Source organism: Ursus maritimus, unplaced genomic scaffold (assembly GCF_017311325.1).
Source record: "Ursus maritimus isolate PB19 unplaced genomic scaffold, ASM1731132v1 scaffold_10, whole genome shotgun sequence".
Classification (NCBI taxonomy): domain Eukaryota; kingdom Metazoa; phylum Chordata; class Mammalia; order Carnivora; family Ursidae; genus Ursus; species Ursus maritimus.
Genome location: NW_024423344.1, coordinates 29292820 through 29316800, shown reverse-complemented (window position 1 = coordinate 29316800; position 23981 = coordinate 29292820). Strand labels below are relative to the sequence as shown.

The 23981-nt window shown below is 38.8% G+C and overlaps 1 protein-coding gene across 7 annotated transcripts in view; it reads right to left on the bottom strand.

The window, feature by feature from the left end:
* The window catches only part of MTRF1 (mitochondrial translation release factor 1), a 51690-nt gene extending 29287 nt beyond the window's left edge, over positions 1–22403 (bottom strand). The window contains exons 1-7 of one of the 7 annotated variants that reach the window (XM_008706797.2): positions 21269–22399; positions 20285–20447; positions 17983–18405; positions 13533–13624; positions 12039–12120; positions 11734–11841; positions 1204–1376 (exon numbers count right to left, since the gene is read on the bottom strand). In XM_008706797.2, coding sequence (XP_008705019.1) covers positions 1204–1376; positions 11734–11841; positions 12039–12120; positions 13533–13624; positions 17983–18397 — 870 coding nt within the window. In that variant the 5' untranslated portion in view covers positions 18398–18405; positions 20285–20447; positions 21269–22399. The other 6 variants (XR_005832864.1, XR_005832863.1, XM_008706798.2 and 3 more) reach the window with 6 other exon arrangements.
* Positions 22404–23981: the final 1578 nt, after the last annotated feature.

Sequence of the window (23981 nt, the reverse complement as noted above, 5' to 3'; positions counted from 1 at the left end):
ACATACAACACCCAGTGCTTATCACACAAGTGCCCTCCTTAATGTTCATCACCCACTTAGCCCACCCCCAACCTACCTCCCCTCCAGCAACCGTCCGTTTGTTCTCTATAGTTAATAGTCTATTTTATGGTTTGCCCCTCTCTCTCTCTTTCTACCTATGTTCATGTTTTGTTTCTTAAATTCTGCATATGAGTGAAATCATATGGTATTTGTCTTTCCCTGACTGACTTATTTTGCTTAGCCTAACACTCTCTAGCTCCATCCACATAGTTGCAAATGGCAAAATTTCATTCTTTTTGATGGCTGAGTAATATTCCATTGTGTATATACACCACAACTGCTTTATCCATTCATCAGTCAATGGACAGATAATGGTATTGTTTAGGTAGAAGAATTTCCTATTCTTAGGAGATGTTAAGTTGAAGATTTGAGGGATAAAGTCTCACAGTGTCTGCTATATTCTTTATTTTTTTTTTAAAGATTTTATTTATTTATTTGACAGGAAGAGAGACAGTCAGCGAGAGAGGGAACACAAGCAGGGGGAGCGGGAGAGGAAGAAGCAGGCTCCCAGCAGAGGAGCCTGATGTGGGGCTCGATCTCAGAACGCTGGGATCACACCCTGAGCAGAAGGCAGACACTTAACGACTAAGCCACCCAGGCACCCCTCTACTATATTCTTTATAGTTACTAAAAAAAATGTATATATACACACACATAGGAATCCAGCAAATGTGGCAAAATGTAAACAGGTGTTGACTCCAGGTGAAGGTTATATAAATTTTTAGTGTGATATTCTTTCTATTTTCTGTATGTTTAAAATAAAATTTTAAAAAGTTAGGAAAAAAATATAGGCAATATGGCTGTATTCAATAAGACATAGACCCAATATAGATATTCTATCACCGACCTCAACAAATTATCTGTGAAAATCATATTTTTCTTAGGATAAAACTTGAGCAACAACATTTTAAAAGCTTTGTGAATTCTGTTTTACAAAGAGAATTGGCTTCTGTTTAAACAAAACAAAATACCTTGGTCAGGCATCAGCAAGGCAGCTTTACCTGGGAAAGAATTAAGTATTTCCCAAGAGACTGCAAAGTTCCATGTGTAACCCTCAAAATCACAGTTTGCTAGAAGCTAAGCTTTCTCGGCACAATAGCCATTAAGTCAGAGTAAGTTTTCAATGCCTCCAGGTGAGGTTACCTCATCTGGTTGAGGGAGGACGATAACAGACATGGTTCCCGTGTGAATGCGCTGCATCCTTGACGACAGGCCCACCTCAGGGATTCGCTGAACTCGGTGAATCCCACCTTCATACTTGAGATGCTTATAGACACTGTCACCAGAAATTCGGGCAGCTGCGTGATGCAGCCCACCTAGGAACATGAAATCCAAAAATGTTAATGAATTCTACTTTGAAAGGGATCTGGATTTTAAATACCTTTAATCTCAGGCCTGAATGTAAGATAGAGCCAAAGATGAGAACATAAAGTAGGTACAAAACTGTATTTTCCCAATGTCAATGTATTCATATACAAAAGGAAATATACCAAAACATTATTTATGCTTATTTCCGGGGAACAGAAGAACAATGTATTTTTTGTTTTACTTTTTATACTTTTTTTGTTTACAAATTTTCTGTAATCGACAAATTTTTTTAAATAAAAATATTACTAGAAAAAATACTGGGATGTTTTCTGCATCGAACTGCCCTCTGCAATCTTAGGCTGATACGGTGCCTATGTAAAAGGATGTTCAACAACGTAACAATTTAATAATGCTGGATAACTCTATAGGTCCTTCCAAGTCAAGAACCTATTGAAATTTAGCTACTGCTTATCTGTAGAGTGTGAAGACAAGCACAAAAAAAATCTTAATGCCTAGGCTAGTCTCTTCTTACCGGACATGTTTTTTTTAAACCTTTTTATTATAAAATAACATCCAGACATTAAAAAAAACCACATGAATCAAATGGTTTAATGACCACAAGATCAAGAAAAAGAACTTTGCCAGTCACCCAAAAGCTCTCCCATGTGCTCCTTTCCAGTTACAATCCCCTCCCTTTCTCACAAGTAACTATGATCCTGACTTTTATTCCTTTGTTATAGTTTTATTACCCAAATGTGCTACAGTTTGGTCTTGTCCATTTAAAAAAGTTTGACGTCCTCTTTTTTTAAAGTTTATTTATTTATTTTTAGTAATCTCTACATCCAATGTGGGGCTCGAACTCATGACCCCGTTACCAAGAGTCGCATGTGCTTCCAACTGAGTCAACCAGGTGCCCCTTAAAGTCTGATGTCTTTTAAATCTTTTAATCTATACGTTCATTACCCACTTCTTTTGTTGTGTACAAATTGTCTCTTGAGGAACCTGGATGTTGACCTGTAAAATTTCCAGCAGTATGAATCTGCTGACTGCATACTCTTGGTGCAATTAATTCAATGTGTTCTTCTACTACCCTCTGTACCAGCTATGATTTGGCAGATGGATCCAGAGACCGGATCAGACACCAGCTTGAGCTCCTTGGCAAGACTACAGGAGGCGCATAATGACTGTTTTCTTTCTTTTTATGGTCTTGGCAGCCTTTGATGTTTAATGTACCATGGGTTATAAAATAGTGATGGTCTAATTCTGTAATTTCTTTGTCACGTATTATTAGCTAAAATAATTTATAAAGAGACATTTCTCCTTGTCTACTAGTTGATTACCCTGGACTAGAGTTATACAGGAAAGGCAGGATAAATGCTTGATTCTGTTCCCTTACCCATTTTACCAATATATGTGTTTTGCAATATAATGAATTAGGGTTAATCATCTGATGATGACCAATTATTTTTTAAAATATTATTATGAATTCAAGGATTTGAATACACCTAGCACATTTAAACCAATGCAAGTACTAGGATTGAGGCTCAACTTATCCATCTTTGGCCAGCAGGAGCCTCTTCCGGTTAATTTCTGAGTTCTTTTTGACATGCCTCTTGTTATGGTATAACAAAATATTCCAGGATTATCCTGAACATTTCTTGCCCCAGACCTGGAATCAGTGATCTCTCCAAGAAGTCTTGGTTCCTTTCAGAGAGAAATAATACTTCAATTTTTTTACCCCTCCTCCCACTCATGTGCTCTCTTTCTTTAAAATAAAAAAATCTTAAAAAAAAAAAAATCAGAGATCCCTAAGCTCAGAATTCCTCTCATATAATGAAATCTACTGCATAGGCGGGTATCATCTGGCTTTCAAGTTGCCTTGTAGGACCTGGGACTCGTGGGACCAGCACAAAAATGCTGATATTCTAGTTACTGTTTCTATGAGTAATAAACTGTCCTCCATCTCTGACTGTGGCACACTAACTTGTTAGCTTGCAAGCAGGGTAAAATCTCAGACCATGTGCAGTTTTTGACAATTGGTACTTCCAGTGTAAATTCAAGATGATGGCTTTTTCTCTTACCACTCTTGTCTTCTGTACCAAGAATCTTGGTTCTCAGCGACAAAGATACTACAATTAGAATATCTTATAAGGACTCATCTACTTTATTCCACAGTACACAACAACAGTCTCAGAATAACAATATGAGTTCTGCCACAACATGATTACTAAAAACATTAAAACTTTTTGCATATGCTCTTCCTGTTCTTCCCCCATTTTTCAAATGGCTGAACTCTATACTGTCAGATCTTATAGTTGTTATATACTGTATTCTTCCCTCTTACTCCTCAAATAGACCTAGTCTATTTTTTTTTTAGATTTTGTTTATTCATTAGAGAGAGAGAGCACACACAAGCGGGGGTGGGGGGGTGAGGCAGAGGGAGAAGCAGGATCCCTGCTGAGCAAGGAGCCCAATGTGGCACTAGATCCCAGGACTCTGGGATCATGACCTGAGCCGAAGGCAGACACTTAACCGACTGAGTTACTCAGGCACCCAGATAGACCTAGTTCTACAGGTAGCCACATATTTGATGTTCACCCCGACTCCTTATGTCCATACTTCATATTTTAGCTATCTAAAGTCCTGTTTTCTAGTAGATTCCTCAGAAAGGGACGACGAGAAAAGTGTTTCCTGAATTCTTGCATATTGATAAGTTTGTACTCTTACACTCATAAGTCAGTTTTGCTGCTTATAAAATCCTTAACTCAAACTTCCTTTCTTTGCATTAATTATGCTGCTACCGCTGCTGTCATGTTCCTAATATGCTTCTAATGAAGACACACTGCTATGATGTCAGATCGAACCCACTTGGTTTCTAAAGTCAGCACGGTGGGGGTACCTGGGTGGTTCAGTCAGCTCATTGTCTGACTCTTGGTTTCAACTCAGGTCGTGATCTCATGGGTCATGAGATTGAGCTCTGCGTCGGGCCCCGAGCTCAGCCGGGAGTCTTCTTCTCTCCCTCTCCCTCTCTCCCTCCTCCCACTCACACATACTTGCTCTCTCTCCCTCTTTCAAATAAATCAATCTGAGAAAAAAAAAAAGTCAGCATGGTAGATAAAAATTGGGCATAGTTTTAGATTACCCTAGAAAACGCCTAAGGAAGGTACCTTATCAGAGATTGACCTACTGTCTCTTAGTAAGTCCAATACAGGGATGCCTGGGTGGCTCAGTTGGTTAAGCGTCTGCCTTCAGCTCAGGTCAGGATCCCAGGGTCCTGGGATTGAGCCCCACGTTGAGCTCCCTGCTCAGTGGGGAGTCTGCTTCTCCCTCTCTCTCTGCCGCTCCCCCTTGCTTGTGTTCTCTCTCTCTCTGTCAAATAAATAAATAAAATCTTAAAAAAAATTAAGTCCAACAGAGCCAGTCTTCCTCCAGCGATAGAACAGATTACTGTTTATCTTCTTAGATACCAGATAAAGAAGCTGACAAGCATTTAGGGTCAGATGATATGAAAAATATAATTGTTTACCATTCACACTCAGTACAGTAAGATGTTCAATTATGAAAAATACCCAAAAACTGAGTCAGAGGGAGGCCACAACAATTGAAATTTTCCATCTCACCATCATTCTGTACTTTTAAAATTATTCCCCTTACTCTCTTTACCTACTTCATGGTGAGGACACATACTTGAATTTCTATGACCTAAAAGGAGAAGGCTGCAGCTTTACTGTACAGATTACTAGAGCCAATCTCAGGCTGCCTGGGTTCAAATTTAAGCTCTTCTTCCTAGTTGTGTGTCCATAGGCAAGTTACTTCATTTGTTCATGCCTTGGTTTCCTTTTTTGTAAATGGTAATTATAACTAGGGCTACAGCACTGCATACCTGAATGAGAAGCCACTCACATTGCAGATCATGTGAGCTGTGCTTCCAGGCATGTGTAAGTACACGACATAGCCCTGAATTCAACCCCCCTCCCTCCAAGGGTTGCTGTGAGGAGTAACTGAGATAAACACTTGTAGAGTGTTTAGCAGTGTTGACATTTACCATCAGTAAGTATCAGTAGTAACTGCAACTGTATCATTGGCTCTCCTGGACCAGTTCGATATCATGTGGAAGAGAATGATGATCAAGATCCCTGTAAACTAAATTATGATGGAAGCAGGAGAGTTGATAGACCTCTGAGATAGAGGACAGTGAGGTGCACTGCTGGCCTTGCCAGCTGAAGGATAACTGCCTTCAGTGGTCCTCACTGATGGGTATGGAGAAAAAAGCATTTGTTAGATCAACAGCTGCATCCCAGGTGCCAGGGGGTGTGAACCGCTCAAGCAATGAAACCGCATCTGGTATAGCAGCTGTAATTAGAATCACCAGATGGTTAAGCTAATAATAATCCACTGTCATGCACTGAGATCCATCTACCTTCTTTATAGGTCAAAAAAACCAGTAGAATGGGGATGGCGTAGGAATGACTAACTTTGCATCTTTCAAGTCCTTCATGGTGGCATTTATCTCTGCAATCTCTCCAGGAAGGCAGTATTGCTTTTGGTTTCTATTTTCCTGGGTAGAGGCAGTTCTAGTAGCTTCTATTTGGCCTTTCCCACCATAACAGTCCTCACTCCACAGGTCAGGAAGAGAACATGGGGATTCTGCTAGCTGCTGAGGCTATCTGTTCCAATTATGTATCCAGAACTGGGGAAAATGCCACAGGATGGGTTTGGGAGCCCGCTGGGCCCACTGTGAGAGGGACCTGAGCTAAAACTCTATTCATCACCTGACCTCCACAAACCCCTTCTCTAACTGATGGGTCACAGAGATGTTCTGGGTCTCCTGGAATTAGTATCAGTTCAGAGCCAGCATCCCTGCAAAGTCTGGTTATTTCCGTTTCTCCAAGGCACAATTACCCTGGGAAAAGGCCACAGATACCTTTTGGAATAAGGCTGGGAGAAGGGTTAACAGTATAAATATTTGGCAATATTCTGGGGTCCTTTCTCAAGGGGATCCGGCCTCCCCTATATTCAAGGGATTTCAGCCTACAAACTGGCTCAAGTCTGAGAACTGATTGAGGGGTCATGACTTGTTTTTATGATTAAAGTTACATTTCTGTTCACTTGATCTCGAACTTTTCTGCTCAGACAGATAGGTAAGAATTTACTAGGCTTCCTATCTATTTTACTTCTAGGGGCACCATGATCAACTAGCCAATGGCACACGGCTGCACAAGTCAGACCACTCCAATTGCTGCTTTGGCCCTGCCGTCCCTGGCAGTAACCACACCCACCTGGCCTTTGGCTGTGGAGTGCTACCCCTTGACCCTCGTCACCCTGAAATCCAATGACCCCCAGCGCATTTACGTTTCCCAATTCAGTTACCAGAGTTCCCACTGTCAAGTCTGGCCCACAGAGAAAAGCCATCACAGAGCTCTTCAAGGATGCCAGTGCTCCCCTTCCAAATTTATTTCTCACACTTGTGGTAAGAAGTATGTCTTCTGGACACGTAAAATTAACCACCAAATTACTTGAAGTAACCTCTCCCTGACTTTAACTGGCAAGCAGAAAATAACAAAACATAATTATAAACATCAATCTGTTGGGAGGGAGGAGATAACATAACATTTCACAGAATCCCTTTAACTTGGAAGATATTTCAATTTATCAGATGCCAGGTACAGAGAATAACAGTGTTGGACCTATACTACATACCCAGAGCTAATCCCCTCCCCTGCTGCCACAAAAACTATCTCGTAATCATTTAGGACTATTCATGGAATGTTTGAGTACTGTCCCTATCTGTACCTCCCATCACAAAACTACAAGGCTTTAAGTCACCTGATGCATGAATTTTTGCCTGAAAGTATGTTTCTTTTCAACCTTAGCTTTCAGTGTTGTGTGAATCTGTGAGTTCCTCTCCATTTCAATTAAATATTAAAAAATATATATGTGTATCTATCTATCTATCTAAAATTTAGTATGCACATTTTATAAGGTAGGTGCTTTTCACCCCTTCTCTATGTTAGTCTTCCTATTCATATCATTTTCTTCTCCTGATTATAAATAAATCAATTTTTAAATATCATTTTCTAATTTTAATGAGTAGAGGTTTATTCCTGGTCTTTAATTTTAAAGGTATAAGAGTAAAATATTTAAATTTTTCCTTCCTTAAAAAACAGTCCTGTTGATTTTTTAAAATTTTTTAAAAATCTTTTTATTTTTGAGGTAGGCTCCATGCCCACTATGTGGAGCCCAATGCAGGGCTTGAACTCACAACTCTGAGATCAAGACCTGAGCTGAGACCAGGAGTTGGATGCTCAACCAACGGAGCCACCCAGGTGCCCCTGTCCTTTTTACTTTTTAAAGTATCTTTATTTTATTTTGCCAGTAAGCAAGTCTATATAAAAAGGTTTCCCAACCATTGTCTAGGGATTGTTTAGGCTGCTCTATGTCCCTGGAATAGAATCTCTTCCTGTTATTACTGAGTTCATCTTTCATTCTTAAACACTGGATTCAAAATAACAGAGAGGTAATTGCTGACATTTGCCACTATTCTTTTATAATGCTGCTGTTTCTAAAGATTTTTATTATTATTTTTAAGCAAGCTCTACACCCAACGTGGGGCTTGAACCTACAACCCTGAGATGAAGAGTCACATTCTCTACCAACTGAGCCAGGCAGATGCCCCAAAATGCTGCTGTTCCTGATTATATTCCCCTTAAAACTCTCTCATCTTTAGCTTCCATACTATTATACTGTCCTCACCGTTTCTCTGCTTATCTGACTCCTCTCTTTCTTTTGCCAATGAGTCAGTCTTTCTAAATGTGGGATTCCCTAAGGTTTGGCACCCTGAATGTTCCCTCTCCCTAGACTCTCCCTCACATATTCTCTCAGCGTCAGACATTACCTCTGCGCTAACGGCTACTGAATCTCTCTCCTTCATTCTGCTCTCTCACCAAAGCTCTGCTGACACAACTTCAGCATTTACTGGATATTTCTAAATGGGTGTTCACCATAACCACAGAATTAGTAATTCAAAAACAACTTACATTATTCTTCCCGAATGGGCTCTGCTTTCCAACCTGAATGAATACCACAGTCTTTCTGGCTAGGAAGATTAGAATCCCCGTGGCTCATCTTGTTTGTGTTAGAACAGACTACTGGGAGGTAGTTGGCTCTGGATCTGACAAACTTAAGTTCAATCCCAGGACTGCCTTTACTAACTGTGTGATCTTGGATTAGTCACTTACTCTCTGAGCCCAGCTCCTCATCTGTAAAATGGGATAACTACTATCTATCTCACAGGGCTGCTGAGGATCAGATCACCTACACTGCACGCAGGACACAGGGGCAAGCACTGGCCTCTCTTTTGTCCGTTCTCCCTTTGAAGGTCTGCCACAGGCCTACTGCAGGTTAAGTCTTTTTTTTTTTTAATATTTTATTTATTTATTTGATAGAGAGAGAGAGAGAGACAGCCAGTGAGAGAGGGAACACAGGCAAGGGGAGTGGGAGAGGAAGATGCAGCCTCCTAGCGGAGAAGCCAGAACGCTGGGATCACGCCCTGAGCCGAAGGCAGACGCTTAACGACTGAGCCACCCAGGCGCCCCAACTGCAGGTTAAGTCTTAGTCATACCTGGATCACTCTAATAACCTCTCTCTGCAGCCTTAAATCTAGCCTCTTGACCCCTTCTGCACACTGCTGTCTAAATAATCTCCCTAAGACATGTATTTCTCAAATCTGTGCTTATTTTTTTAAAGATTTATTTATTTATTTGAAAGAGAGAGCAAGCGAGTGGGGAGGTGGGGAGGCAGAGGGAGAGAGAGTCTGAAGCAGCCTCCACACTGAGCACAGAGCCCCATGGGGAGCCCAGTCTCACAACCCCGAGATCATGACCTGAGCCGAAACCAAGAGTTGGAAACTTAACCGACTGCACTACCCCAGCTCCCAAATCACATGCTTACTGATAAAATCTTCAATAGGTCTCTACTCTCCAACAATCAGGGCCTGTTCTGCTTTTAAGGCTGTTCAAACTCTACCCCCTTGAACTCATTTCCTTAGTCTTCCCATCACATACTCCGGTTTCTCTTGTGATCATATAAATCTTTCACTTTTTACTATGTCTTCCTATCACAAATACGCTCTGGGTAAACTGGCTTCTTCATTGTCTTACACACACACCAAGGTCTTTCCCACCATCACGTGGTTGCTCTGGTTATTTCTTCCCTCTGCTCTCAGTTCCTCTTCCCTGACCACTGGCCATATTTAAAACTGGTACCAAGGGACACCTGGGTGGCTCAGCCAGTTAAGCATCTGCCTTTGGCTTGGGTTGTGATCCCAGGGTCCTGTGATTGAGCCCCATATGGGGCTCCCTGCTCAGCGGGGAGCCTGCTTCTTCCTCTCCATCTGTCTGCCACTCCTCCTGCTTGTACTCTCTCTGTCAAATAAGTAAAATCTTTAAAAAAAATGAAAAATAAAAAAAAAAAAATAAAATAAAACCTGTACCAAGCACAGCTTACTTATTCTAGATACTGGCTTTCATTTTTCTGCATTGTTTAACTTACTTTAATCCTCTTTCCCCACTTTTCCTACTTTATTATTGGGTATCAATGTATAAACAAGAAGAAAAAAACTTTCATGCGGCTTAAAACAGTGAGGAAAAAAAGAATTACTATCAGATGTTCTGATTTAGTATAATTTGAGTATTTAAAAGTTTAAGGACTTGAGGTGCCTAGGTGACTCAGTCAGTTTAGTGTCCAACTCTTGGTTTCAGCTCAGGTCATGATCTTAGGATTGTGGGATCAAGCCCTGTGTTGGGCTCTGTGCTCAGGGGGAGTCTGCTTGGGATTCTCCCTCTCTCTCTGTCCCTCCCCCTGCTCATTCTCTTTTTCTCTCTCTAAAATAAATAAATCTTTTTAAAAAATTAAATAAAAGTTTAAGGACTTGTATTGTTTGCTATTATTTATACTGTGTAAGTTTTTATCAGCCCAACTAGAGTGGTGTCTTAAAAATAAAGACAAATGATTAACTTTTTCTGCATTTCCATAAAAATTGAAAAATCAAAAAAAGGAGAATAGATGCAAAGTCAGGAAACTCACACAAGATGCTAAAAGGGAAGATACAAAAAATGCTAATAAGGACAATGAATAAAGAAGTTGAGAGAATAAAAATGTGAGAAAAAATTTTATGAGATAACATGAAATAGGAAGTTTTTTTTTTTTTTAAGGTTTATTGATTTATTTTAGAGAGAGAAAGAGAGCACAAGCAGGGGGATGGGCAGAGGGAGAAGGAGAAGCAGACTCCCTGCTGAATGTGGAGCCCAACTCCACGCCACTGGGGCTTGATCTCAACACCCTGAGATCATGACCCGAGCCAAAATGAAGAGTCAGCTGCTTAACTGACTGAGCCACCCAGGGGCCCTGGGAGAAGGTTATTTTTAACTTCAACATTACAATGATAAGAATATAAGACAGATGGAATATATTCAAAAGAGAGCTTAAAAAAAGTTCATAAAATCCTTTATGAAGAATGATTTCAATGGATTTGGCAGAGTGATGAGGAGAGGCATAAGGCTGGAACACTGGCAGACCAGATCCTGGGAAAGATTATTCTGTTATGTGCACTTAACCTTCGAGATTTTAAAAATTTAAGAAGTTTGGGTGCCTGGGTGGCTCAGTTGCTTAAACATCCAACTCTTGATTTCAGCTCAGGTCACGAGCTCTGCGCTGATGGTGGAACCTGCTTGAGATTCTCTCTCTCCCTCTCCTTCTGCCCCTCCCCTCTCTCTAAAAAAAATTTTAAGAATTCAAAAAAAATCGAATATATCATTTGCCACTTAGTTTAATTGATAATACTTTCAGATTGTTAACACATAAATGATAAAGTTCTTTAGAGCAAAAAACTTTAATGTATTTTTCTTTGAATACAGAGAACAATGATTTTCAAGGCAAGGTATATATCTATCCTCTCCAGCGAAATTTTCTCTAATTCAGACATCCCTTCCTTCACTACCTCCCACTCTCTTCTCGAAGTTAAGACCTCTACGATGATAAAGCTGCTGAGATTGATGAGCCTGCATAACAGCATTTAGTAGATATAGATAAAATGTTTTTAAAAAATGGGACAACAGAGGGCTCCTGCCTTCAGCTCAGGTCATGATCCCAGAGTCCTGGGATCAAGTGCCACATCGGGCTCCCTGCTCAGCAGGGAGTCTGCTTCTCCCTCTGCCTCTCCCCCAACTCATGTGTGCGTGCTCTCTCTCTCTCTCTCTCAAAAATAAATAAAATCTTTTAAAAAATGGGACAACAGGGTTCTAATCAAGATCAGAGGTAAAATAATTTTCAGCATCATCTATGCACAAAATCCTCAAATATGCCTACCATAATCAGCTGGTGTATAATTCAGGAGTTCAAATTTCCAGTTTTTATAGCTTGAATAATTCTGGTACATGTCAAATATTTCCCGAGTAAACTGTTGGCAGATATCACCTAAAAAATGCAAAAAATATTCAGTCAGCACAGATTTTTTTAAGAGAGGCATCTTAGGTACAGGTCCCTTCAGAAATAAGGAGTAACTGTTTCCCTAGTGAAACACATTTAGTGGACTTTTAAAGTTATAGCGTGTCAAACCAAGGTAAAATTTAAGTATTTTTTTAGATCATTTACAATAAAATTATTTAACTCACCTCCAGTAGTTCTTCCAGATGTCACCTCTAAAATAACATCATTTTTGTCATATTTCTCCTTTGGCACTAGACTCTGGAAAAGCTGAAAAGGGAGAAAAAAAATCAGCATTTGTGTGTCTATATATTTTCCACAGTATACTGTTGCTTGATTTTAGACAAAAGACCTCCAAACATTAAAAAAAAATCAATAATTAACAAAATCATATAGCATCCCATGAGCTCTAGTCACTAAACGCTACAATAAGTAGACTGCATTAGACCTAAAATAAGTGATCAATTCATACTAACAATGGAGTTACTTGTCCGGGTAGTCTCCACAATGTTATCAGATTATCTTAATTTTCTAAAATGCCCAAGTTTAGATCAAAGTCTGGAGTGTTCCATTCAATTTTTTTCAGATTTTGCCTCTTATTAATTCTGAACAGTAGCTTCTTTCATGTAATGAATGAAGTAAAGCTTTGAAAGTCTTCACTTGTAGAAAATGAGGACTCTTTACATATGATTGTGTATTCTTTCCTGCCACAGATGACAGTGGGCCCCAGGTCATGCCCTGTGTTCTCAGTAGAGCTGTTCTGCTTAAAGAATATGTTGAGGACTCCCAGGATAAGGCCCAAATAGTTTCTGAGCCGTGACAACAAAACAAGGGGCTTCCTAATAAAGTAACTAGCTTCCCTCTAAAGAAAAAAGGGGTGCAATTTTATTTTTTATTTATTACTAAAAAGTTTTTCAAATCAAACTACCTATGTGTCATGGCTCTCCCTACTGCCAATTTTTGAAATACTCCATCTCTGTTAGGAATGATAGTCTGTGGGAGGGAATATCAGACCAAGATTGACACCCTACTTCTGCCTTTGACTTGCTGGTTAAATCAGTGGTAACAGTAACTGATACCTCCCCCTCATTCCCCTCAACAAGCCCCTCTATGGATTCCCAGAGTAGGGAGACTGAAGGCAGAACAGTGGCAAACTGGACAGAAGGGAATAAGCTATATAGATGCTATACAGCGCTGTGTTTTTCATCGTCTTTTAGACAAATCATCCACTGAACTACAAGGAGCTAAAGACTTGTATGAACCAACTGTGTCTATATCTTTGGATTCGCTCCATTCTATTCAGAAAGCAAATTTTCAATCCTTAATTAACAAAATCACTATGAACCACTCCCCTTTTCTAAGGCTTAAAAACCCCTGATTCTTCCTCTTGGTGAACTAAATTTCTTTACCAGCATCTGTCTCCTTGCCTGGCAAGTTAACAGCTTTGGAATATAGTTTCTCATGGAGGTAAGGGGGAAGGTGATGTTTTATTCTTTGGCACCCCAATGGCTTCAATCTCAATCTGTAGCAAATTACAGTACTAAACCCAGCTTAATCATTTATCATAAAAGAAGATTTAATAAACTGGTGTTTGGAAAATATTTTGAACACCAAAGTATAGCCTAGTAAAACAGTATTCTTTTATATTAACACAATTGAGTAGTTTACCTCCTAAAACGTACCTCACTGTATAACATATTGATTTTTTGAGCAATGGTTTGCCTCTCTTCCAATGCGAGTTCTTGTAACTGCTTTTCATCTTGTTTATTTAGACCTACAAACCATCAACAAAAATTATAAATGTTTTTAAATACTTACTTTTAACTAGCTACCTAATCTGTCTACTAAGTTTTATCTCAGTTGTGAAGGAGGGATTATACAAAAGAACAGTTAGAATAGAGAATATTAATTAATATGTACTTGTGAAGCATGTCTAAAAAAACTCAGTGTGGAAAGAAGTAAGATCATTGCCCCAAAGAGTTTATGATCTGAATGTCTAGAACTAATTAATAAAACAAGTTTGAAAAAGGACTGGTTAATCAAACATAAACCCAAATAAGGTAGGTTTTGGAGTAAACTGGAGTGACCACTTCTTGTCTTAAAGGTAAGCAGCCATTACTCAGGACACTGTGGGTAACCCAGCAGGGCTGGAGCCTCCTTTTTTTTTCCCCCCAAAGTCAGAAATAAGAACTCTTAAAATTTTGATATCTCTTGAAATATTTATAACTAGTAAACATTTTTTAAAAACACCACGTTAGTCAAACAAAACATCTTTGTAACCTCTGCTTTATGGAAACAATGGTCCTTTAAACATCATTTCAAAAGCAAAAAGTTAAATCCTGGAACTCGCAACAAAAAAGCTAACAATGAGAGACAGTAGATCTCATAACCTTTGACTCCATTGTTCTAGATACCTAGACTCAATTTGTTAGGGTGACGCTTGCAAGCTGATGTAGAAATGTTTGATTCTTAATAGTAAAGAAGAAAACAGAAATAAAAAATCATAAATATAAAACAGAGAAGGCTCTTGAAACTTCTTCCCTGTCATGGAAGTCATTAAGATCTGGTGGGATTCTACGCCTCATTCATACTTTCAGCATCTAATACTTACTACACACCAGACACTCTGCTAGTTGTTGGGGACACAGGAATGAATAAAACATCGTTCCAGGCCTCAAGTGGCTCAATCTGGTGGGAAAGACGGACATGTACACATGATTACAGTATGCGATAGAGCAGTGCCATGGAGGAATAAAGAAGTGGGTCTAACCCGGACCTTAGCACTTGAGGAAGGCTTCCTGGACAGATGCCATCTGAACTAAATTCTAATTATGGATCATCTGTTGCAAAATTGTAATATCACTAGTGGCCCCATATTATGCACTTATGGAATGGAAACTAGGCTGACATTACTCCATAGAGGTACCTGTTGGGTCAAAGATACCAGAAAAACCTGATTTGCAGTCACATAAAATTATTTTTGTGGCCTCTTATTATTTATTGATGTGTGAAATCTAACCTAATTCAATTTCATTATATCAAGAAAGATTCGAGAGTCTATTATATCCTATGTTTGGTGCTGCAGGAAATACAGAAATGAGTAAGATGCAGGTTCTGTCTTTGAGGAACAGATAATGAGGGAAGGGGCAGAAGTTAAGACAATTACATCATAAAGGATCAAAATTCAAAACAAAGAAAGGTAACATTTTTGTTTTACAGAGGGGATTGAAGTCAAAGTATGACATCCAAGCCACACTTTATAAGTGAAATGAATGTTAGCAAGGTAAAATTTCTGGGTAACAATGTGTGCAAAGACAGATATGGGATGACATGGGTATATTCAGGGAACAGCAAGTTATCTACTTTTCTTGGAAGGTAGCATATGCAAAGGGAATTAATAAACTATACAGAGAGGCTGGTGTCACTTTGCAGAGGCTCTTTGTTTTTAAAGATTTTATTTATTTATGTGAGAGAGAGAGAGAGAGCATGAGAGGGGGGTGGATGAGGGGCAGAGAGAGAGAGAGAGAGGCACAATCCATCCCAGGACCCCAGGATCATGACCTGATCTGAAGTCAGAGCTTAACTGGCTGAGCCACCCAGGGGCCCTTCTGCAGAGGCTCTTAAATACCAAATTGAGAAATCTAAATTTATATGCAATCAGCTACTGAAAATTTTGAGCAGGGGAGTAATCTGATTAAGGTTGTAGTTGGGACTGGGAAAGCCTGGAAGTGGCACGACAAATTAGGAATATATTGTAATTATCCAGGATGAGATATAATAAAGATATAAATTAGCAGAAAGAATACAAGGGGACTCATGAAAGGTACACTACAGAGGCAGACTCTACTGGAACTGGACTCATTGCGCAGTGGATAAGAAGACAGGCTGTGGAATCTCACCGACTGGGTCCAAATCTTTGCTCCTTGCCTGATTGGCTGAGTGACCTTTGGCATTTTAGGCTCTCAGTTTCTTCATCTATAAAATGCGGACATTAATAATAATTCCTACCTCATAAGATTATTGTGAATATTCAAATGAGATAATATTTGTAAAATACTTAGCTTAGTGCCCGGCACATAGTAGGACAGTATATGTTGCTTTTATCACTGTTACTACAGAATAGCAGAATTTTAGACTAGAAGAGACTTCAGAAACAACCCAATCCAATCTCAATTATACTGGTGATAACAATGTATACACCACTGTATACTGGTGATACAACCAAGCCTGAAAGAGATTATGTCAATTTAATTTAGAAAGCACTTAGTAAGCTCCTATAATAGGCAAAGAACTTTCCCAAAACTAATTAATCACAAATTTGAGTGGCATAATGCAAAAGAGTAAAAAAAAAAAAATCCTCATTAAACATAGGTGAGAAACTCATGCTACCACCAACAGAAAGTAGGAATGTAAGTTTCTGGAAACCCAGAACTTTACAGGTATGACTGTGACTGGCCTTGACATTGCTTAACACTCTCAAGTGTAATGGAACAGGATGGAGCACAGAAGAAAGTTTAGAAACCAAAAGCCTATAGTACTATCTGGATAAATGCTGAATCCCAGGTTAGTCCATTGTGCTTTTGTCTCAACTTCTGTACATTTTGGAAAATCTTCATATGAGAAAAAATGTTAAGGCAATAGCATCATTAAGAAATACCAAAACTAAAAATAAACACCTCATATCATATATAAAATTAATTCAAATAGATCAAAGAATTAATTGTAACGTTAAAAAATTTAACTCTCAGAAGAAAACACAGATGTACCCTTGTAACCTCCAGTTACACAACAGTTTCTTAGATATGACACCAAAAACACAAGCAACAAGACAAAAAAAGATAAATTTGACATCAGCAAAATTAAAAAATTATGGTACTTCAAAAGATAACCCACAGAATAGGAGAAAAGTTTTGAGTTTTGTATATCATATATCTAATAAGGAATTTGTGGCTATAATAACAACTCAATAATGAGACAGATGACTCATTTTAAAAATGGGCAAGGGATCTTATTTATCCAAAGATGAGATACAAATGGCCAACAGGCACATGAAAAGATACTCAACATCATTAATCAGAGAAATGCAAATCAGAACCACAATCAGATACCATTTCACACCCACTAGGATAGCAACAATCAAAAGGGCAGAGTATAAATGGTGCAGCCATTTTTGAAAACAGTCTGGCAACTCTTCAAAAGGTTAAACGTAGAGTTACGATAGGCAATTGTAGCACTATCGTTCATAATAACCAAAAAGTGTAAACAATTCAATATTCATTAAGTGATGAATGAATAAAAAAAATAAAATGTGGTAGATCCATCCAATGGAATATAGCTCCACAATAAAAAGACATAAAGTACAAAATCATGCTACAACATTGATGAAACTTGGAAATATTATGCTAAATGAAAGAAGACAGTCACAAAGGACATATGGCTCCACTTATATACAATGCCTGAAATAAGTAAATCTAGAAAGTAGATTACCAGTTGTCTCGGTTTGGTAGGGAAGGGGGAACTGGGCTAAGTGCCTACAAGGTGCAGGGTTCTTTCTGGGATGATGAAATAATACCTGGACCCTATAAGCCCTTTGATGGGGTAGGAACTGTATTTCTGTGTTTCTACTATGGACATAGGACAGTGCTCAGTAAAGGCCTCCTCAATAAATTAAAGCTTCTGGGGCGCCTGGGTGGCTCAGTCGTTAAGCGTCTGCCTTCGGCTCAGGGAGTGATCCCATCGTTCTGGGATCGAGCCCCACATCAGACTCTTCAGCTGGGAGCCTGCTTCTTCCTCTCCCACTCCCCCTGTTTGTGTTCCCTCTCTCGCTGCCTGTCTCTCTTTCTGTCAAATAAATAAAATAAAATCTTAAAAAAAAACAAAATAAATTAAAGCTTCTGTAAAGGTCAATATTCAGTCTCCTAGACCCTAAAACTTCTTGGCAAGCACCACGAGAAGCTTGATCTCTTAGTCGTTGATTTTTAGTAGCCAAAATACATCAAACACCCAGAGTGGAATCCTGTCTTCTCCGAGTACAGAGTGTATCCACTCCAGGCTTTTTAAAAGACTGCATTCAATGAAGCTTTAACCTATAAAATCAATCACATCTTTTACACACACATATCTTTTACCTACTTTTACACATTGAATCTAATTCTTCAATTGCTTGCTCGGCCTCCTGAATTTCTTGGTAAATGGCTGCAAGTGGTGCCAACTCAGCATGTCTTCGATTTAAGGACTTCCGGTCCCCTTCATTCACATGCATACGCTGCAAACACTCATCAAGCGTCTGGTACTCCTTATTCAGGTCCTCCATATATTTCTGTAGTGCTTTATGCTTCCACAGCATCTTGGATTGATGACAATATCTCCTGGGGCAATTCTTATTTAACAGATGATGGAGAATGGGAGTCCTGTTTTGTCTAAAAATCCACAGCCTTGTATCAAGATGGATCTGTGTAAATTGATGAGATTGGGGGTGGAGGTGGCACTGGCGGGCACCATTAAGAGATGAATGTCTAAAAAGCCAAGCACACAGGTGACGATTCATCTCAGCATCTGAAACATAATAAACACAATCTGAAAAAAAAATCAACTCTACAAATACAAAAGCTGGAAGGAGCCTCAAGAAATCTTGTTCAGTTCATGGGCACAGCCAGCTCCAAACACAGTCTGAAAATTCAATAATCTATAAAAGGAAAATAATTCTTCATACCTCTGAATATAACATACTAAAAAAAATGAAGATAGCACCATTTTCTATTCACTCAATGTATATAATTAACAATGGCAAATGAGTAGGAGAATAGTTAATAAATACATCAACAGACTGGGTTAAATCAGCTATTTTCTAGAAAGTATCCAGGATCTAGAATTGAGTATGTGAACAAGCACTTGAAAGGTATGAAATAATCATGCAAGTTTTAAGTGGTTCACATATTCATAAATTTCTAAAGTTTGAAGGCAATATTAACTGTTTTCTTGTTTAATTCTTTAATTTTAGGTATCCAGATATCCAAGGAAGTCAAGTAACTTAATCATGATTATTTACTCAGCCAGACAGAGACAGAGCTCATACTAGAATACAGTTTGCCTGTTCAGAGCTCAATGCTTTCCATTCTCAAATTTGCAATCTGGTGCTTCCCTTTCAGCTAAGATCCTAAAGGAGGAAAACTTCAGATATTAAAAGACTAAGAAAGTAGATCCGGTAAAAAGGGACAGTGGCAATATTTGTATTAAGTGAAAAAAGCAGAATGCAAAACAATATAACCTCAATTAGGTTTTCAAAAATTTCTATGATATATGGTATACATGCAAAAAAGGTAAACAGAATATTTTTTTCGGGAAAAAAAAAAAACACCTAAAAAAGAAACCTACCAAAATGTTAAGATGCTCTTTAGTTGTCGGATTGTGGATACCCTTTGCTTGCTTTCTATTTTTTCTACCTCTTGGTGTTTTTAATTTTTCTATACACACAGCATGTATTACTGTCACAATCAAGAAAAAATAGTCACTTTAAAAAATTACAAGTTAGGTGAAACTGGCTGTGTACACTAATTTCCTGTTCTTCACCCCTCTAACAGGCACAATCAAAAGCTAACAAAAGCACATACTAGTTTTATTAAGGAAGGGAAAAGATAAAAGCATTTTAGGAAAAACACTTTGCCCCTAAAATTCTGAGGTTCAAAGTTGAAATAAGGGTCGAAATTTTATGAGAATCAACCTTTATTGTCTCCAGTGTTCCTACTATGCTGGGAGGTGCATTCATATGTTAACTCATTTGATCATTGTTAAGTCAGCTAACTTGAATATCATAATATTCTAGAAAATAAAATATTCAGAATGGTCTCCAAAACATTCAGATTTTTCAGGATTCTACCACTGAGCTTTAACATCTGAAGCACACTTGGAAAAAGACCGTGACAGAACGCGCCCATGCCCAGCAGCCACATGTTACAGTCCTTCAGCAGAAGTTCTCGTGCGTCGTTACATCTAGTCTCAAGCACATCAGAGAAGTGTGTCCATTTGAAAAAACGGACAAAAACCAAAGGAATGCAATTTTTGTTACAACACTTCTCGCTAAAATTTCCATCCTAGAAACAGTAGTAGAATGAGTAACTCTTAAGGTCATGAACCTCAATGTTAAGAAAAAAAAACCCCAAACCAAGACGATTAATCGCTAGGGTTACCTATACCTGAGCACGGCCAGGCTTCTCCATCACCCACCGCAGTAGTAGCATTACTCTTGATACTCTGGGAACAATTTTCAGAGTGGGCAGGTCAGAAGTGACACTAAGCCTGAGCTAGAGTAGCACGTGTAAGCCGTGTGAATATACATACTCAGTATACGGAGTTATCCTATCGAGGCATCACGGGAAAAAAATGGCGGAAAAATACTTTTTAAGATCAAAAAAGAGAAAAAAGTAATTGTGAATACCAGAGAAAAAGGACGACAGCTTTCCTTTCTGAAGCCGGAACCCTCTGTGACCTGCTACATTTCAGTCCGACAGACACTGAATCATTTTCACTTCCGGGTTCACTCTTNGTTAACACTTGCTCTCAATCTCTCCTGAGTAGTCGTCCTTGGGTGTGCCTAACAGCTAACAGGGGAAACACGAGAGAAAAATGACAAATCGAGGAAGAAAAAAAGTTACAAAGCAATAAAGAAAATCCAAGGAGATGACCACGGGCTGTACTCATCCGGAGTCGGAGCCCAGGGCACGGGTTGCGACAGGGCAGGTAGGGTGGGCGGTGGCGGAATGTAGAACGAACTACAACTTCCGGGAGCTCTCCCCCGGTAATCCTGGGAGTTGTAGTTTATGCCCAGGGCCAGAAGTGGACCTTTGGTTTCATAGTTACAGGCAAACGAAGGAGAGAGATTCTCTACAATTCTGATTAGGAGATCAAGATTTACAATATAGTAATATGAAATTACAAGAATTACTTAAATATGGAAATTATATAATGGAGCCACTAAAGCAGTGGGGGTTTTTTTGTTTGTTTTTTTAAAGCAGTGGTTCTTCAATTTTTATTTTATTTTATTTTGACGACTTCCTTTTCATTATTCGCAGATTAAGGGATTCTGCATGGTTTTTTTTTTTTTTTTTTTTTTTTTTATTTCTTTTCCTTTTTTCCACTTCCCCCCCTATGGGATTCTGCATGTTAATAGCTATACATTCAGCTTCCACTGCTTGAGAAAATACCTAATAACTAAAGAAGAATATAACTTTGTATTTTTAAAAATCATAACAGCATCCAAAAGATATATGTATAATCTACAAATTAATGACCTTACAGATGTTGCATGCATATACAGAATTTAGAGGCTCAAACTAGGTTCATAACTTGTAAACTACTGATTAAATAATTGTGAAAATCCAACTAATAAACAGTTCAGGAAAATGCAAACATATTGCCTTACTTTGAATATCACAAGTCAGATAATCGCTGTGTCTCACTATTTCTTCATCAAAAGCCAAGGCAAACTTCATCCCATATAACTGATTTCACAGGCTATTTTCTTAGGTTGTGACTGCATATAAAAAGGACAATTAACCCTAAATGTAAATATCTAACATTATCTACTTCAAGGTATTTACTTCTACCTAGGATATATTAAATCCTGTACTAAATGGTTTAAACCTATTAATTAATTTAATCCTTACTACAACAACCCTAAAATACCCATTTTGCCGAAGAGAAAACTAAGGCACAGAGAGCTGAAATAACTTGTCCAAGGTAAAAGAACTGGTAAATAATAGAACTGAGATTCAATCAAGGCAGTCTGTCTTAATGTTTTATGGCTCCTAAGCTCTGATACTGCCTCCATCCTCCAAAAAAAGAAAGGACAAAAGAAAACATTCCATTGTTCATTCAATAACGAGCACCAGTTATATGCTACTCACCGTGTTCTGGACATGAGAATTCAGGAATGGATAGAAAAGACACAAATCTTTGCCCACATGGAGTTTATGTTCCAGTAGGGAACAAGTTCCAAAGGACCCACAAAAATCATTCTCCTAAATTACCCAATGACATCATTTAATTCTTTATTTTGATTTGTGTATGCAGATCTATAACTTAAGTAATATAGTATTTAAGCTTTATTCTCCTTAAAAGATAACCTTACTGCTCTGGACTGAATTGTGTGCCCCCCAATTTAACATGTTGAAAATAACCCCCAGTGTGACTGCACTGGAGACAGGGCCTTTAAGGTTAAATGAGTCCTAAACGTGAAGGCCTGATCGAGTGGTATTTGTGCCCTTATAAGAAGAGACATCAGAGAGCTTGTGAGTATGAGCTCTCTCTTCTCTCTCTTTCTCCAAGACAAAGAGGCCTCAGGATGAAACCTACCTTGCCAGCAGCACCTTGATCTTGGACTTCCCAGCCTCCCAGAGTGTGAGAAATAAATTTCTGTTGTTTAAGCCACTCAGTCTATGGCAGCCCAAGCAAACTTACACATTTATGTATGTAAAAATTTACTGGGATACACATGAAACGTTATGATACACATGAAACTTTATGCACTTTATGTATTTTATTTCTCGAAAAAAAAAAATCCTTAAAGGAACACCTGGGTGGCTCAGTCGTTTAAGTGTCTGCCTTTGGCTCAGGTGGTGATCCCAGGGTCCTGAGATCAAGTCCTGCATGAGGCTCCTTGCTCAGCAGGGAGCCTGCTTCTCTCTCTGCCTGCCGCTCCCCCTGCTTGTGCTTGTTCTTTCTCTTTTTCTCCAACAAATAAATAAAATCTTCTAAAAAATCCCTAAAACATTTATGCTTGGTACTATAAATACTGCTTCCTCCTCCATGCTTTTTTAAAAAGAATATAATGTGGTATATCTATATCTATGAATATGCAATGATGTCCACAATCCATCATTAAATGAAAGACATTGTTAAAAAAAAAAAAAAAGACTCCGCAAACAACAAAAAAATTAGGGAGGTGGAAGAGGGATACAAAGAAAACCCAACTCAGCAAACTGAGTTCCATTTAAAAACATGATGCATGGGGCAGCTGGGTGGTCCAGTTGGCTAGGCATCTGACTCTTGGTCTTAGCTTAGGTCTTGATCTCAGGGTCATGAGTTGAAGCCTCATGTTGGGTTCCATGCTGGGCATGAACACTACTTAAAAACAAACATATGTAATGCATATATATTTAAAGGTCCAGTGGAATTATAGGTAATCCTTATTTTCTTTTTTGTTGTATTCTGGATTTCCCGAAGTTTTGTGATGAGTATTATTGTAAACAAGACAGCTATAAAAGAAACAAAAAGGACATTAAAAAAAGATTTTATTTATTTATTTGAGAGAGCGCGCGAGAGAGAGCAAGCATGAGTGGGGGAAGAGCAGGGGGAGAAGGACAAGCAGAGTCCCTGCTGAGCGTGAGCCCAACAGAGGGCTTGATCTCAGCAACCCTGAGATCCTGACCTGAGTCAAAATCAAGAGTCAGACCCTCAACTGACTCAGCCACCCAGGTGCCTCCAGAAGGACATTCTTTAATGTTTGTTTGAAAAGCGTTATGGGAATTATTATTGAATTGTTTTATGAAGTTAACTTCTACTTCCAAAGAGTCTGATACATTGCATGAAACATTTTTCTAGAAGTAGTAATAAAAAGGTTGATTCAGTGAAAATAAAAGCATATGATTAAATTAGCAACAAGAGCTCCTACTTCTGAGATACTTCTCACAATAAAGTTGATCTCATAAAAGTTTCTATTATGAACGTGTGTGTAAGGGGCACTGACAATTGGGTCTTCCTTTAGAAATGAAATGACCTATGTCTCTTTCCTCTGCCTTGGAGCAAACAACAAAATACTTGCAGCTATTTTTCAGATCATTTACAGCAAACTTAGCAAATTCCAAAGGGGTAGAGAATGGGGATTTTCACTTCGCTTCTACTCAGAGACCTCCAGATCGTTTCAAAGATTCTGAGGACACCCTTGTGTCTATCCTAGGAAGGCTGATCCGTGGCAGGGATTTCGCATCAGAAAGCATCCACTTAGGGCTTTCCCTGAGGGAGGCAGAGCACCACGGTTTCCTCTGCCCTGGACGTTCTTCAGGAAGCTGGACCAGGGTGGGTGGAGAGATTGTTCCAGGCTAAGCTGAAACCTTTGGTCCCACCTGAGAAACTTT